General features: G+C 64.4%; 3 protein-coding genes across 5 annotated transcripts; all 3 read right to left on the bottom strand.

The window, feature by feature from the left end:
- Positions 1 to 264: 264 nt before the first annotated feature.
- HAPLN4 (hyaluronan and proteoglycan link protein 4) lies at positions 265 to 4,701 on the bottom strand. Its single transcript, XM_069878321.1, has 4 exons — positions 4,554 to 4,701; positions 3,169 to 3,531; positions 2,093 to 2,395; positions 265 to 725 (listed from the first exon to the last, which is right to left on the bottom strand). Exons 1-4 carry the CDS (start codon positions 4,669 to 4,671, stop codon positions 388 to 390), a joined length of 1,122 nt encoding a protein of 373 aa, XP_069734422.1. The 5' UTR covers positions 4,672 to 4,701; the 3' UTR covers positions 265 to 387.
- A 175-nt stretch (positions 4,702 to 4,876) lies between these two features.
- On the bottom strand, positions 4,877 to 7,404 carry LOC138731680 (proline-rich protein 2-like). The gene is made up of 4 exons (XM_069877767.1): positions 7,261 to 7,404; positions 6,264 to 6,373; positions 5,211 to 5,943; positions 4,877 to 4,996 (listed from the first exon to the last, which is right to left on the bottom strand). Exons 1-4 carry the CDS (start codon positions 7,402 to 7,404, stop codon positions 4,877 to 4,879), a joined length of 1,107 nt encoding a protein of 368 aa, XP_069733868.1.
- Positions 7,405 to 7,539: 135 nt separating this feature from the next.
- On the bottom strand, positions 7,540 to 13,356 carry TM6SF2 (transmembrane 6 superfamily member 2). 3 transcript variants are annotated; one of them, XM_069878318.1, is made up of 12 exons: positions 13,204 to 13,356; positions 12,112 to 12,423; positions 11,534 to 11,932; positions 10,139 to 10,245; positions 9,937 to 10,034; positions 9,667 to 9,770; positions 9,496 to 9,578; positions 9,178 to 9,302; positions 8,955 to 9,056; positions 8,756 to 8,848; positions 8,548 to 8,667; positions 7,540 to 7,781 (listed from the first exon to the last, which is right to left on the bottom strand). In XM_069878318.1, exons 3-12 carry the CDS (start codon positions 11,623 to 11,625, stop codon positions 7,575 to 7,577), a joined length of 1,131 nt encoding a protein of 376 aa, XP_069734419.1. In that variant the 5' UTR covers positions 11,626 to 11,932; positions 12,112 to 12,423; positions 13,204 to 13,356; the 3' UTR covers positions 7,540 to 7,574. The 3 variants fall into 3 exon arrangements, with proteins under 3 accessions (XP_069734419.1, XP_069734420.1, XP_069734418.1); XM_069878319.1 differs by lacking the exon at positions 13,204 to 13,356 and having other exon boundaries at positions 10,139 to 10,242; positions 12,112 to 12,750; XM_069878317.1 differs by lacking the exon at positions 13,204 to 13,356 and having other exon boundaries at positions 12,112 to 12,749.
- Positions 13,357 to 13,481: the final 125 nt, after the last annotated feature.

Raw genomic sequence — 13,481 nt, forward strand, 5'->3', positions numbered from 1 at the left:
GCATCGCCCTGGGGGGTTCGGTGCTGCATGGGGTCTCAGGGATGTCCCCAGGCGCGAGGACGGGGACATCATGCTCCGGCCGGGCCTTTAGCACATGCACTACGCTGGTTGATAAGCGATGAGCTGGGGAGCCGGCCCTGGATCTGAGCGCAGGCTCCCGGCTGGGCTGCTTGAAGTTGCTCCCCTCCCGCTGCCTCAGTTTCCCCAAGCGTCACGGGGCTTTGCCTGCAGCCCGCGGGGCAGCAGCCGCCCCAGCAGGCACGGGCACCTCCTCCCAGTCCAAGGCAGGGGCTGCCCGCAGCTCCCCGCGCTGCCGCCGCGCCGGGGACCCCAGCACCTGGCGGGGTCCCCAGCCAAATCAGGGGGTGCTCCCAAAGCCGGGGAGCCTCACACGCGATTGGGGTGCACCCCGCCCGATGCCTTCTCCGGCTCAGCCTCGCCGGCCTTCTTGAAGCAATAAACCCCAAAGAGCTTGTACTTCTTATCCGGGAAGCCCAGGTTGCGCACGCCGGGCTCGCGGCCCCCGCAGCGGGCGCGGGGGTTGACGATGGGGTAGCGGATGCTGCCGTCCTCCAGCCAGCCGGCCTCGCAGCGGTCCAGCAGCTGGATCTTCCAGGCGGCGTAGAGCTGGCCCACCTTGGCCACGGCCGCCCCGTTGTTCTTGCACGCCTGCACCGCCTCGGCGTAGCTCAGCTTGCGGTACGTCTTCAAGAAGTAGACCTTGCCTGGGGAACGGGGGGAAAGAGGGGGTTGTTGGGGTCGGGGAGGCGGCTGCAGCGTCCTACACCCACACAGGGTGGGGTGGGATGGAGCTGAGCGATGTGAGCCCCGTGGAACCCCACACAGCACAGTTCATTCCCTCTGCTCCAAGGCCAGGCTGAGAGAGCCGGGGTTGTTCAACCTGGGGAAGAGAAGGATCTGGGGAGACCTTAGAGCAGCTTCCAGTGCTGAAAGGGGCTCCAGGAAAGCTGGGGAGCAGCTTTTTGCGAGGGTCTGGAGTGACTGGATGAGGGGGGGACGGCTTTAAATCGGAAGGGGGAAGATTTGGATTAGACTTTAGGAAGAAATTCTTCACCAGGTAGCCCAGAGAAGTGTCTCCCCATCCCTGGAGGGGTTCAAGGCCAGGCTGGATGGGGCTTGGAGCCCCTGATCCAGCGGGAGGTGTCCCTGCCCATGGCAGGGGTGGGACTGGATGGGCTTGGAGGTCCCTTCCAACCCAAACCGTCCCATGATTCTATGATTTGGGGGGTTGCAGGAGGAGGCAGCCGGCTGGGTGGGCTCTGGGGAGGCACCGCGGTGTGAGCAGATTTATGGGGGCTGCGCAGCGGCGGTTGGCGATGGCTCCTCGTGGCGATTACACCCGCTATTTATCCTGCCTGCCACCATTAAATAAACATCGGCAGAGCCCCCCCGGCACAGCCCTGCCAGCGGGGAGGAATTTACACAACCCAGGAGCCCTCCCGGCTCCCATCTGTCTTGTGCGGCCCCAGCCTCATCCATCACCGGGGCCGTTTGCCGCTGCAATTACCTCCAGCCCCTGCTCCTGCCCGGAGGAGACGAGGCTCCCTAAGACCATCCCCAGCCTCACCAGTGACAGAGCCAAATCCTGCTCCCCATTGGGGGTCCCCAGCAGCAATCACCCTTCTGATGCGCTGCGGAGCCAAGGGAAGGGGTTGCAGCCACATCCTTCTCTCATCCAAGGGTTGAGAGCATCGCGGGAAACCACCCCCTACCCGGTCAACCAAAGCGTGGAGATGGGTGCTCTGTGCCTCAGTTTCCCCATGTAGCTGGGTGCTCCATGCCTCAGTTTCCCCAGGGAGCTGGGTGCTCCGTGCCTCAGCTTCCCCATGTAGCTGGGTGCTCCATGCCTCAGTTTCCCCAGGGAGCTGGGTGCTCCGTGCCTCAGTTTCCCCAGGGAGCTGGGTGCTCTGTGCCTCAGTTTCCCCACGTAGCTGGGTGCTCCATGCCTCAGTTTCCCCAGGGAGCTGGGTGCTCTGTGCCTCAGTTTCCCTGAATAGCTGGGTACTCCATGCCTCAGTTTCCCTGGATAGCTGGGTGCTCCGTGCCTCAGTTTCCCCGTCTCTCCCCTTACCGTTGAGGTTGGAGGTGAAGCAGAAGGCGTCGTAGTGCTCGCTCTCCTTGTGCCGGTAGCCGTAGTTGCGCACGCCCACCGGCGTGTCCTTGCGGCCGCACTCCTCCCGCGGCCGGGAGATGGGATACTGCACGGAGCCGTCCTCCAGCCAGCCGGCGTTGCACCAGTCCATGCCCTCCAGCCACGCCTGGTGCAGCTGGTCGTGCGAGGCCAGGATGCCGTCCTGCTCCAGGCACGCCTGCTGCGCCTCGTGGAAGTTCAGGGTGTAGCGACCGAGGCGCGGGTGGTAGGGGAAGATCACCCCTGGGGGGCAGAGAGAGACGGGATGGGGGGTGCCAGCTCCCCAGAATTGGTTTGCACCCAATAAATGGGGTCACGGGGAGCTGGGGTGGCCGTGGGCCGGGAGCTGCAAAGTCCAGCGAAGATGAGCTGCCGCCGTCTCCACTCGGGGAGTTTGGGTGCTTGGTGACCTCAAAGCCTCCCCCCAGGTACTGGAAGGGCTGTGGGTGCCCCCCAGGCTGCACCGAGCCCAGTGCCCCAGTCCTTGCCCAGCACCAAGGTGGAATTTTGGGGTGGTGGGACCCCATCAGCATCCCCGCAGAGACCCCACGGCCCCCCCCCCAGGCTCCAGGAGCTGCTGCTCTGGGGGCGCGGGGTGCACGCGTGGGGTCCCAGCTGAGCCCTGGGGTCCCCCGAGGGATCTCGGAGCAGCCGGAGCAGCGCGGCTGGGCCTCCCGGGCCCCCAAAATAGAGTTTTCCCCTTTTGCCGGTGCCTCCAGCCGCAGCCGGCGTCCCAGCGGGCTCGGAGGACACATCGCGGTCCCCCCCGGTGCGTTACGAGGCCGCGCCGCTATCTATCTCCAGTGTTTATGAGCTGGCAGCCTGTAAACCTGGAGCAACACTAAAAGCCAATAACCGAGGCGATAAACGGTGCCACACGCCAGGAAAAACAACCGGCCGTGAAGCAGAACCGGGACGCGGCACCGGGAACCGTGTCCTGGTCACTCCATGCGGGACGTGGGGTCACCCGGGGTCCTTCCCATCCCTGTCCCTCCCCAGCGCGGCCGCGTCGCTACCTTCGAGGTCCAGCTTGACCATGCCAGCGTCGTCCTCGAGCTCGTTGGTGACCTCACACTCGTAGCGGCCGTAGTCTTGCAGGGTGACGTTGCGGATGATGAGGGAGGCGTCGCCGAAGCCGTCCTCCTGCAGCGCCGTGCGGCCGCGGTAGGTGCCGAACGCCCGCCGCGCCTTCCCCAGCGCCACGAAGACGTCCACGAAGTCCATCGGCTCCGTCACCTTGGTCCACTTGAGGCGGATCTCGGACGGGTCGTGGGAGGACACGTCGTAGTGGTAGCGGCACGGCAGGATGATGGTGCCACCACGGTGCGTCACCACCTTCCCGGGGGCTGTTTGCACCACCACGGCCCCGCTCTCACCCTCTGCAAGGGACACCGAGCTCAGGGGCCCCAAGCCAGCCTCAAGCTCCACCAGGAGAGGGTTGGGCTGGACATCAGGAAAAAGTATTTCCCGGTAAGGGTGATTGGTCCCTGTCCGAGGCTGCCCAGAGAGGGGGTTGAGTCCCCTTCCCTGGAGGGGTTTAAGGGCCGGGTGGACGAGGTGCTGAGGGACATGGGTTAGTGATTGATGGGGATGGTTGGACTCCATGATCCAGTGGGTCTTTTCCAACGTGGTGATTCTATGATTCTATCATTCTATGATTCTCCAGCCCAGACAGAGGTGGCACACAGGCAGGACCAACAGCAAGGACAACGCGCGCCGGAGCCGTGGGACAGGTGAGGGGATCAACTCTGGGGGAATTTCCCTCTTTTAGGGGCTTTGCAAACCCCAAGGAGGGTTGGGCAGCTCCTGGTGAGGGTCAGAAGGACACAATGGATGCTCCAGAGCCCCTGCTCGTGCTTTACTGGATATTAAACCCAATGGCTTGACTGCTGTAGGATGGCTTCTCCCGCGAGGACAGGCTGAGAGAGGTGGGGGTGTTCAGCCTGGAGAAGAGGAGGCTCTGGGGAGACCTTAGAGCAGCTTCTAGCACTGAAAGGGGCTCCAGGAAAGCTGGGGAGGGGCTTTTTACAAGGGTCTGGAGCGACAGGATGAGGGGGAATGGCTTTAGATTGGAAAAGGGAAGATTTGGGTTAGATATTGGGAAGAAATTTTTCCCACTGAGGGTGGGGAGGCCCCGGGTGCCCAGAGCAGGGGTGGCTGCTCCATCCCTGGAGGGGTTCAAGGCCAGGCTGGATGGGGCTTGGAGCCCCTGATCCAGCGGGAGGTGTCCCTGCCCGTGGCAGGGGTGGCACTGGATGGGCTCTAGGTCCCTTCCAACCCAACCCATTCTGATCCTACCATACTACGACCCAATCCCGTTCCATCCCATCGTATCCAACTCCATTCCATCAATCCTGGGGTCCCTCCCAGCTCCCCGCTGCGGACCCTCATCCCCACTCACCCATGACGTGAACCACCTTCTTGCGTCCCCGGGCGCCGGGCAGCGTATCGGAGGCGAGGACGCCAGCCAGGAGCAGCAGAGCTGCGGGCGCAGCGGCCCAGGGGCCTCGGGGACGCATCTGGGGGGAAGCAGAGCCCCTCAGCACCCACACCCCTCACGGTGAAGCCCCCCAACCCCACCTCACGCACCCCGGGCACGAAGCTTTCTGCTCCCACCCCAGCAGCAGCGGCCGAGCGGGGAAACTGAGGCACAGAGCGCTCGGCTTCGGTGCGTTGAGTTGGGGGGCGATGGGCAGCGCTGGGTCACTCCTCGCCTGCCCTCCTCTAGCCCCCCCGGCCCTTGGGGACCCCCGCGCCCCCCGTCTGAGGCGGCGCTGAACTCGGCTTCACCCGCTCAGTTACAGGCGGGATGAATATTTCATGACGGCCGCGCCAGGCCTGGATCTCGTGAGTTATTTATGCCAGCGCTGGCACGTCTGGAAACCGAACTGATGGCGCGGGAGGGGGATGTGGCTGCCAGAGCCCCCCCGAGCCCCCCGACCCCTTCCCCGCGGACACCACAGGGAAACGGGGCTCCGAGCCCCCCAACATCGAGGGGCTGTGAACTCCTCACCCCCCGCCTTCCATCCCTGGGGCTGGGGAAGGGGTCGGGGCTCACCTGGGGGGCAGGGGGAGCAGGGCAGCCCCCCGGGGGAGGGAGTGCCGGTGCCTGCTCGGGGGGTCCCGGTGCGGGGTCGGGGGGCAGGAGGAGCGGGGCAGGGGGTCCCACGGGGCCCGGTGCGGGGTCGGGGGGACAGAGGGGCCCGGGGAGGGCAACCCGGTCCCGGGGATGCAGGTTGGGGCTGGGGTCCTGGTGCCGGTCCCGGTGTCGGGATGCGGGGCAGGGGTCCCGGTGCGGGTCCCGGTGCCAGTGCCGGTGTTGGGATGCGGGGCAGGGGTCCCGGTGCGGGTCCCAGCGTTGGGATGCGGGGCAGGGGTCCCGGTCCCGGTGCCGGTGCTGGTCCCAATGTTGGGATGCGAGGCAGGGGTCCCGGTGCGGGTCCCGGTGATGCAGTGCGGGGCAGGGGTCCCGGTGCTGGTCCTGGTGCCGGTGCGGGGCAGGGGTCCCGGTGATGCAGTGCGGGGCAGGGGTCTCGGTGCCGGTCCCGGTGATGGGATGCGGGGCAGGGGTCCCGGTGCCGGCCTCGGTGCCGGTCCCAGCGTTGGGATGCGGGGCAGGGGTCCCGGTGCGGGTCCCGGTGATGGGATGCGGGGCAGGGGTCCCGGTGCGGGTGCGGGTCCCGGTGATGGGATGCGGGGCAGGGGTCCCGGTCCCAGTGATGGGATGCGGGGCAGGGGTCCCGGTGCGGGTCCTGGTGCTGGGATGCGGGACAGGGGTCCCGGTGCGGGTCCTGGTGATGGGATGCGGAGCAGGGGTCCCGGTGCGGGTCCTGGTGATGGGATGCGGGGCAGGGTTCCTGGTCCCGGTCCCAGTGATGGGATGCGGGACAGGGGTCCCGGTGCGGGTCCCGGTGATGCAGTGCGGACACTGCGGCGGCCCCGGGGCTGCGGGACGCGGGGTGCGGGCAGCGCAGCGCCGGGAGGAGGATGAGGAGGAGGTTGCGGAGGGAAGAACCGTCCCGGAGCATCCCCTCGCCCCCACCGGGAGCTACCCCACCCTCCCGGCTGCGGGTCCCGGGGGGTCCCGGGGTGTCCGTCCCCCCCCACTCACCGCCGGTCCGGCCGCAGCGGCGCTCGGGAGGCTCCGCGCAGGGGGCGGCACCGGGAGCTGCGCACCGGCGGCTCCACAAGGTCACCGGGGGGGCCCCGGCACCCCCGCTCCTGGCACCCAAAAGGGGTTTGACCGAACAGCCTCCCCCCGGCACGGCAGCCGGAGATGCTGCCGGTACAGCCGGTGCCCCCGGGACCCCAGAAACGGCGGCGTTAAAGGAGTTTTACCGGGTAACCCCCTCTCTGCCCCAGCAAAGCCCCTCCCAGGGCAGCCCCCAGGGCACCTCCCGAGCCCTCTGGGCACCCCCAGCCGCTCTGCACCCCCACCCGGGTGTGCAACCCCCCACTCATGAGCATCCCCCCATCTCGTGAGCATCCCCCCAACTCGTGAGCATCCCCCCTACTTGTGAGCATCCCCCCAACCCATGTGCATCCCCCCCACTCATGAGCATCCCCCCAACTCGTGAGCATCAACCCCGCTTGTGAGCATCCCCCCAACCCATGTGCATCCCCCCCACTCGTGAGCATCCCCCCTCGGCTCGTGTGCACACGCCCCCACCCGTGCTCACCCGTCCTTGTGCACCCACCTACCCATAAGTACCCCCCCCTCGCATCCCCCTCCCCTTGCTTGCCCCCCTGTCCCCATTCTCGCCCCACACAGCTGTGCCCCTCACCCCAGACCCTGCACCCCAAAGGGCTGGAGGGGGCAGAGGGGGCTCCCCCCAACCCTGGGGGTGGCAGTGATGGAGGGGGGGGAATGCAGGGCATGCACGGCTGCTGCCACAGGGGTGATGTCCCCATCAGGACCACAGACATAGAGTCAGGGGATGGTTTGGGTTGGAAGGGACCTCCAAGCCCATCCAGTCCCACCCCTGCCATGGGCAGGGACACCTCCCACTGGATCAGGGGCTCCAAGCCCCATCCAGTCTGGCCTTGAACCCCTCCAGGGATGGAGCAGCCACCCCTGCTCTGGGCACCTGGGGCCTCCCCACCCTCACACGAGTTCCAAAGCGGAACCATCTCTCCTTTATTCTGTAAACAGCGTTTTCCTGGCGCGTTCCCCGCTCCTGTGTCCTGCCAGCGCGGCTGGGAACGCCAGAGTGGGATGGGGTCCCCACGGCACCGTGCGAGACCCCGGCCATGGGCAGGGCTGGGGGTCCAGGAGCCCCCAGGGATCCCCCCAGCGCGCCCCACAGCTTTAGGAGGCACCGCGGGGACCAGAGCATCCCTGCGGGCACCTCTGCCAGCCGGGTGCCTCCTCAGGGGCTGCGGGAGGGGGACGCGGAGCTGCCCCCGGGACGGGCAGGACGGGTCACTGGAGCTTCTTGGCCACGCGCAGGGTGGTTGGAGTGGGTGGCAGGAAGAACGCGGGGCTGTGCAGGCATCGCAGGGCCAGCAGCTGAGGGCCCAGCGCGTAGAGGACGTTGGTGAGGAGGAAGCTCCACCAGACATCGTCAGGGGTCTGGTACGGGAAGGGCGTGCGGGCGTGCAGCGAGGAGCCCACGTGGGAGAACTGAGCCTGGGGACACGATGGGACAGAGCGTGGCAGCCACGCAGCCTCCGCAGCACCAGCGCGTCCTTCCTATCTATAGCCCTGCAGGCTGCTCCAGCCTATTTCTGTCAAACCAATCCCCGGCTCCGCCAAGATCCACCGAGGCCAAAGCAATTATCGGGCAGCGGCGGTGGGAGCTGCTCCACATAGAATCACAGAATCACCAGGTTGGAAGAGACCCACCGGATCATCGAGTCCAACCATTCCCATCAAACACTAACCCATGTCCCTCAGCACCTCGTCCACCCGGCCCTTAAACCCCTCCAGGGAAGGGGACTCAACCCCTCCCTGGGCAGCCTCGGACAGGGACCAATCACCCTTTCCGTGAAATATTTTTTCCTAATGTCCAGCCTGACCCTCCCCTGGTGGAGCTTGAGGCCATTCCCTCTCGTCCTGTCCCCTGTCCCTTGGGAGAAGAGCCCAGCACCCTCCTCTCCACAACCTCCTTTCAGGGAGTTGTAGAGAGCAATGAGGTCTCCCCTCAGCCTCCTCTTCTCCAGGCTAAACACCCCCAGCTCTCTCAGCCGCTCCTCTTGTTCTCCAGCCCCCTCTCCACCTTCCTTGCTCTTCTCTGGACTCGCTCCAGAGCCTCAACATCCTTCTTGCGCTGAGGGGCCCAGAACTGACCCCAGGATTCAAATATTCCCATGCAGCCCAAACCCCCCGCTTGCTTTCTCCTGGCTGGGATCCAGCCCCAGCCGGAGGGTCCCCGCGTGCCCCCCGCAGCCCTCACCTGCGCGAAGGCGCCGGCGAACACCAGGCTCCAGTCGGGCAGCCAGGAGCAGCCGGGCAGCACCAGCGCGTAGACGCAGAGGCAGAGGAAGGGGAGGATGTAGAACAGGTAGATCAGCATCTGGGGGGGGGACACACACACACCGAGAGGGTCACCCCGTCCCCTGCGGCGCGGCAGAGGGGCCCAGCCCCACCTCAACCCCACTCACCTGCACTTTGGGGTAGGCGACGGGGTCGCGCAGGTACGGCTCGTGCTGGTAGATGTACTCGAAGCACGAGTCGGCCGGGCAGTCCAGAACCACCTGGGGACGCGGAGAGCGGAGGGGAGGTGGGCACGGGGGGGGGGTACCCCCACTCTGGGACCCCCTTGGCCCCCCCACGACCCCCAGACAGGCACCCAGCACTCACCATCCCCCTGAAGAAGGTGAACGCAGCGGTGAGGAGCAGGACCAGGATCAGCCCCGCGTCCTGGGGCCGCCGGTACAGGCACTTGCCTTGCTCTTCTGCGACCTGGGAGAGGGAAAACACGGTGGTTTTGGCTCCTTATACTCTGGTCCAGCCCCAGGAAGAGGATAAGGATGAAGGATCCCGGCACGGTCCCACAGACCCCCAGCTCTGGCCCGCAGCTCACCTTCTCAGGACTCAGGTACGGCAGGACCTTGGGCTGCTGGAAGAGCCTCCGTCCAGCCCAGACGACGATGAGGATGTAGGGCAGGTTGAGCAGAAAGCCAGGGCTGAGGTCGGAGCTGTATTTCCCTGGGGAAGGAGAGCACATGGTAGGCTCAGCCCCCAGGACTGGTGCTCCCTAGGTTAGTACCTTCCTCTTCCACCCATGGGACAAGCACCTGGGAGCAAACCCGCCAGGCAGACGAGGGGATGAGGGGATAGAGGCAGCCAGGAGGGCTCAGGGGGGGCTGGATGTCCCCATCATCCCCTCTGCACCCCGTACCTATCAGGTTCCCAAGCAGGAAGACAGTGATGCTCATCATCAGAGAGCCCAGCCAGAAGAGACCCAGGTTCCTGTAGCTCTTTCTGCGGGGACAGCAGGATCAGGCCCCTCTGCGGGGCTCAGAGCTCCCCTCCCCACAGAATTCAGGACGTTCCAAGGTTTCCCTCTCACCTCTGGCCGATGGCTGCGGTCATGCTGAGGTAGAGCCCGTAGTGGACGATGCCATCCCAGTAACAGATCATGATGCCGTGTGCCGTGCGCAGGTAGGGCTCACCCTGCCCGTTCGGAAGATGGGATCGAATGGGATGGGGGCACGCGCCTTCCCACGCCCCTTCCCCAGGGAACCCCACGGGAGCTGGGACGGCTCCACGCACGCTTCTCCCACAGCGTGAGCAGCTCCAGGAGCAGCATCCGACAGCCCGAGGCAGGGAGAGGTGGTACCTCTCTGACGTAGACCTCCATGAAGCCTGAGATGTAGCCATCCTCCTCCAGCGCGATGATCAAGTCGACGACAGAGGTGAAGGAGAACACCACAAAGACTGCGGGAGAGCGAGGCGGCTCCCAGCGGGTCCCAAACCCCAACCCTCTGCTCTCTGCCCTTGGCGTGGGATCGGTCCCCACACCCCGAGGGGGACTCACTCACCACAGAAAAGAGGGTTCTGGAAGTGGCTCACTCCGCTTACGAAGAAGATGATGGAGGTGAAGATGGCAAGCACCAGCAGCACCGTGAGCATCAGCGCCAGGGGGCTGCTGCGGGACAGGGGGACAGGTCTGAGCGCCCCAGCACAGCCAGAAAGCAAAACCCCGTTCCCCCTGGCTGGGTGAAACACCCTTTGGGGTGACGGCCCCATCAGGAACACGGACATAGACTCAGGGGATGGTTTGGGGTGGAAGGGACCCCCAAGCCCATCCAGTCCCACCCCTGCCATGGGCAGGGGCACCTCCCACTGGATCAGGGGCTCCAAGCCCCATCCAGCCTGGCCTTGAACCCCTCCAGGGATGGGGCAGCCACCCCTGCTCTGGGCAACGGGAGAAGGAGGATGAAGGAGAATAAACGAGAACAGAAAAAGGGGAGGAAGGGGAATGAATGGATAAGAAGTGCAGGAAAGGAGCACAAGGGGAAAACCCACAGCAGGTCCTGGTCTGTGAGACTGGAAAGAAGTGAAAGCCAAGCAGCCAGAGGGTGGGTTTCCATAGAAGAGAAATAAAGGCTGTGAGGAAGCGGTGGGTTGTGGCTGGCCCGCGGGGAGCTGCCCCTGGCTGGCACCAGCCCCCCAGTGTGGGGCTGAGCGTGGGGTGAGCTGAGCAGCCTGGACGCGGCGGGGCTGGGCATCCTCTGCGCAGGCAAACCGAGAGCGGGGCTGTTATCGGGCAGCGCGACGCTGACAAGGCTGGGGTGGAGGCATTGGCCACGCTGGGATGTGCCAGCAGCTGAATTGCTGGGGGGGTTGCCCTGGGAGGGGGAGACGGGGCAGGGAGGGGTCCAGGGGGGTGTCCTGGGGGACATCCAGTGTCGAGGGGCTTGTCCCTTTGGTGCCAGGGGGCTGGAGAGGATGCTCGTGAATCTGGGAAGCACCCTAATTCCCAGAGGATTTGGGTTATTGGAGAGCCCCGTTCCATTCTGCGTTATGCAATGAGCCTGAGCAACCCCGTGGTGCGCTCGCTCGCTGATAATGGGATTTAAAGTCAGAAAGGGAGCCATGAACCCTGCCAACGCCATCCCAGCCCGCAGCGGCCTTTCTGCCGGCTCAGACGGGGCAGGAGCACCCAGACCAAGCCCTCCTGCTCCAGCCTGGACCACATCACCCCCCACAACCCCTGGTGGGACCCAGCACCCCCGGACACCGTGCCCCGCTCTCTGGGTCCAGATGGACCCAAGAGCCCATTCCGGGAGGGACGGCTCCTCGGACACAGCCTCGCCCTGAGCTGGACTGGTCGCTTCCCCTCCGAGACACAGACTGGACCCAGCATCCAGGAGCAGCGGAGGGCAGGACCGAAGCATCCCAGCCCCACAGCTTCGTCCCACGCCCACACTCACTCTGCCAGGGTGGTCGCGCCGTTGATGCCAAAGGCCACGGGGATGGCGAGCAGGGAAGGGGCGAGCACAGCCGGCACGGCCGGGAGCTTCATCCCCGGTCCGGCCGTCGCTACCGGAGCCTCTGCGGACTTCGACCCCGCTGCCGGTGAGCAGGCAGCACCCTTAAAGCACCAGAGCTAAGCGAGACGAAGGCCAGGGGGTCCCAGGAGGAAAACGGGCAGCAGCCGAACACGCGTGGCTCTGTACAAGAGTCTGTGCTGGTCTCTGTGCTTGAGGACTGCAGGGGAAAACCACTCCAGATGAGGCTTTGAAAGCCTGGGGACCAGTTGGGATATTTTTCCAATTCATTTTGGAAACCTTAAGTACTTAATAGAGCCAAGAGGACACATCTCGTCAGATCTGTAAGAGGAAAAAAGAAGGAGCGAAGCACATGAAAGCCAACAATTCATTCCTGCCTTTAATAATGAATTGAACCGAGCAGAGAGCAGCGGCTTCAAGGTCTCTGCATCCAGCTGGGAGCCCGGTGCTCCCCTGACCTCCTGTTCTCACTGCTCTCTGCTCAAAACACGAGCATTTACCTCCCCACCGGCCCAGGCCGAGACCCGGCTCAGCGGTCCAGAAACAGGCACGTGCTTAGAAAGTTCCCCAGTTCTTAGCGGATCCCCAGGGCGGACGCTCAACCTTTCCCCCTCCTCACAATCGTAGCGGCGCGTCACTCTTTTGCCCTCTTGCTTCAGAGTCCGGGGGCTGAATCAGCCGCTCTGCACTTTGCCCTGGGCTTGTTCACCGTTTCTCTGTACGGGAGGAACTCCAACGCGCCTCAGCAGCAATGAGGTCGCGAGCCAGCTCGTCGCTGATGAGGACAGCTCGTTAGGCAGGGCCCGTTGAGCCTGCGGTGAAGGGAACGCACCTGAGACCAAGGGAGGTTCAGGCTCCGGGGCTCAGTAATGAGACAGGGCTTTGCAACCAAGAAACCACCCACCAGCCCCATTTGTACAGGGAGATGCACAAAAAGCAGCGTGAGACCCTGCCAGAAAGAAAAGGGGGATGAAACCAGGTAATTGGGGTGATTTGAAGCAGGAACCTTTAGATCTTCCAAAACGCCGAACCCTCCACGAGCGTCGCTTTGGTCTCCCAGCTCTCAGAGCAGTCGCTTCAGGGTAAATAAACCCCAGGCAGGCGATTTCACAGCCTCCCTGTGCCACGCTCACCCTGGGCACTCGGGCTCAGCGTTCACACCAACCCGGCGGCTGGCATCGCATTTGCGCTGGGAATTCACTCTCTGATCTAAGAGAGTCCAACTGTGGTGACCTTCTGGGCACGGCGCAGCAGTCACCCATTTGATTTGGTTTCTGCAGACTAAACTCCACTTTGTAGCTAACGATGGCAAGGAAAGGACCGCGCTAAGTGGGTTCCTGCAGCGCTGACCCCTGCTCCCTGCTCTCCGCCGCAGGGCACGGGGAACGGCGTGGGACTTGCAACACCGTGAGATAAAACAGAGCAGAGCAAAGCACCTACTGACCAACACCCTGATCAAGAGAAGGGGCTCAGGAAGACCAAGGCCACTGTCGAAATAAAGGACTAAAATGACTTCTGCCACATCAGTGAGGTGCACGTGGACGGCTGGAGTACCAGAGCAGCTTTAAAGACACAAAACTCTGCCCACTCACCCTACCTTTAGAGGCAACCAGGGCACAGTCAGTCCCAAAAGGATGTCAGACTACATAAGCTTGGAATAAAGACTGAAAACGCCTCTGGGCTCTCTCTTGCATCTCTACAAGCCCTCACTTCTACAAAAGCCAGCAGGAAAATGAGCACCCCAGTCTCTGCTCACCCAGCAGCTCTGCCTTGTGCCACCCAGGATCCAAGAGCAAGCGGCGCCGCCACGACAGGGAGAAACAGAAGGGAGGGGTGTCGCAGCTCACCAGGAACGCACAGTTGTCACAGT

Source organism: Phaenicophaeus curvirostris, chromosome 28 (genome assembly GCF_032191515.1).
Source record: "Phaenicophaeus curvirostris isolate KB17595 chromosome 28, BPBGC_Pcur_1.0, whole genome shotgun sequence".
Classification (NCBI taxonomy): Eukaryota; Metazoa; Chordata; class Aves; order Cuculiformes; family Cuculidae; genus Phaenicophaeus; species Phaenicophaeus curvirostris.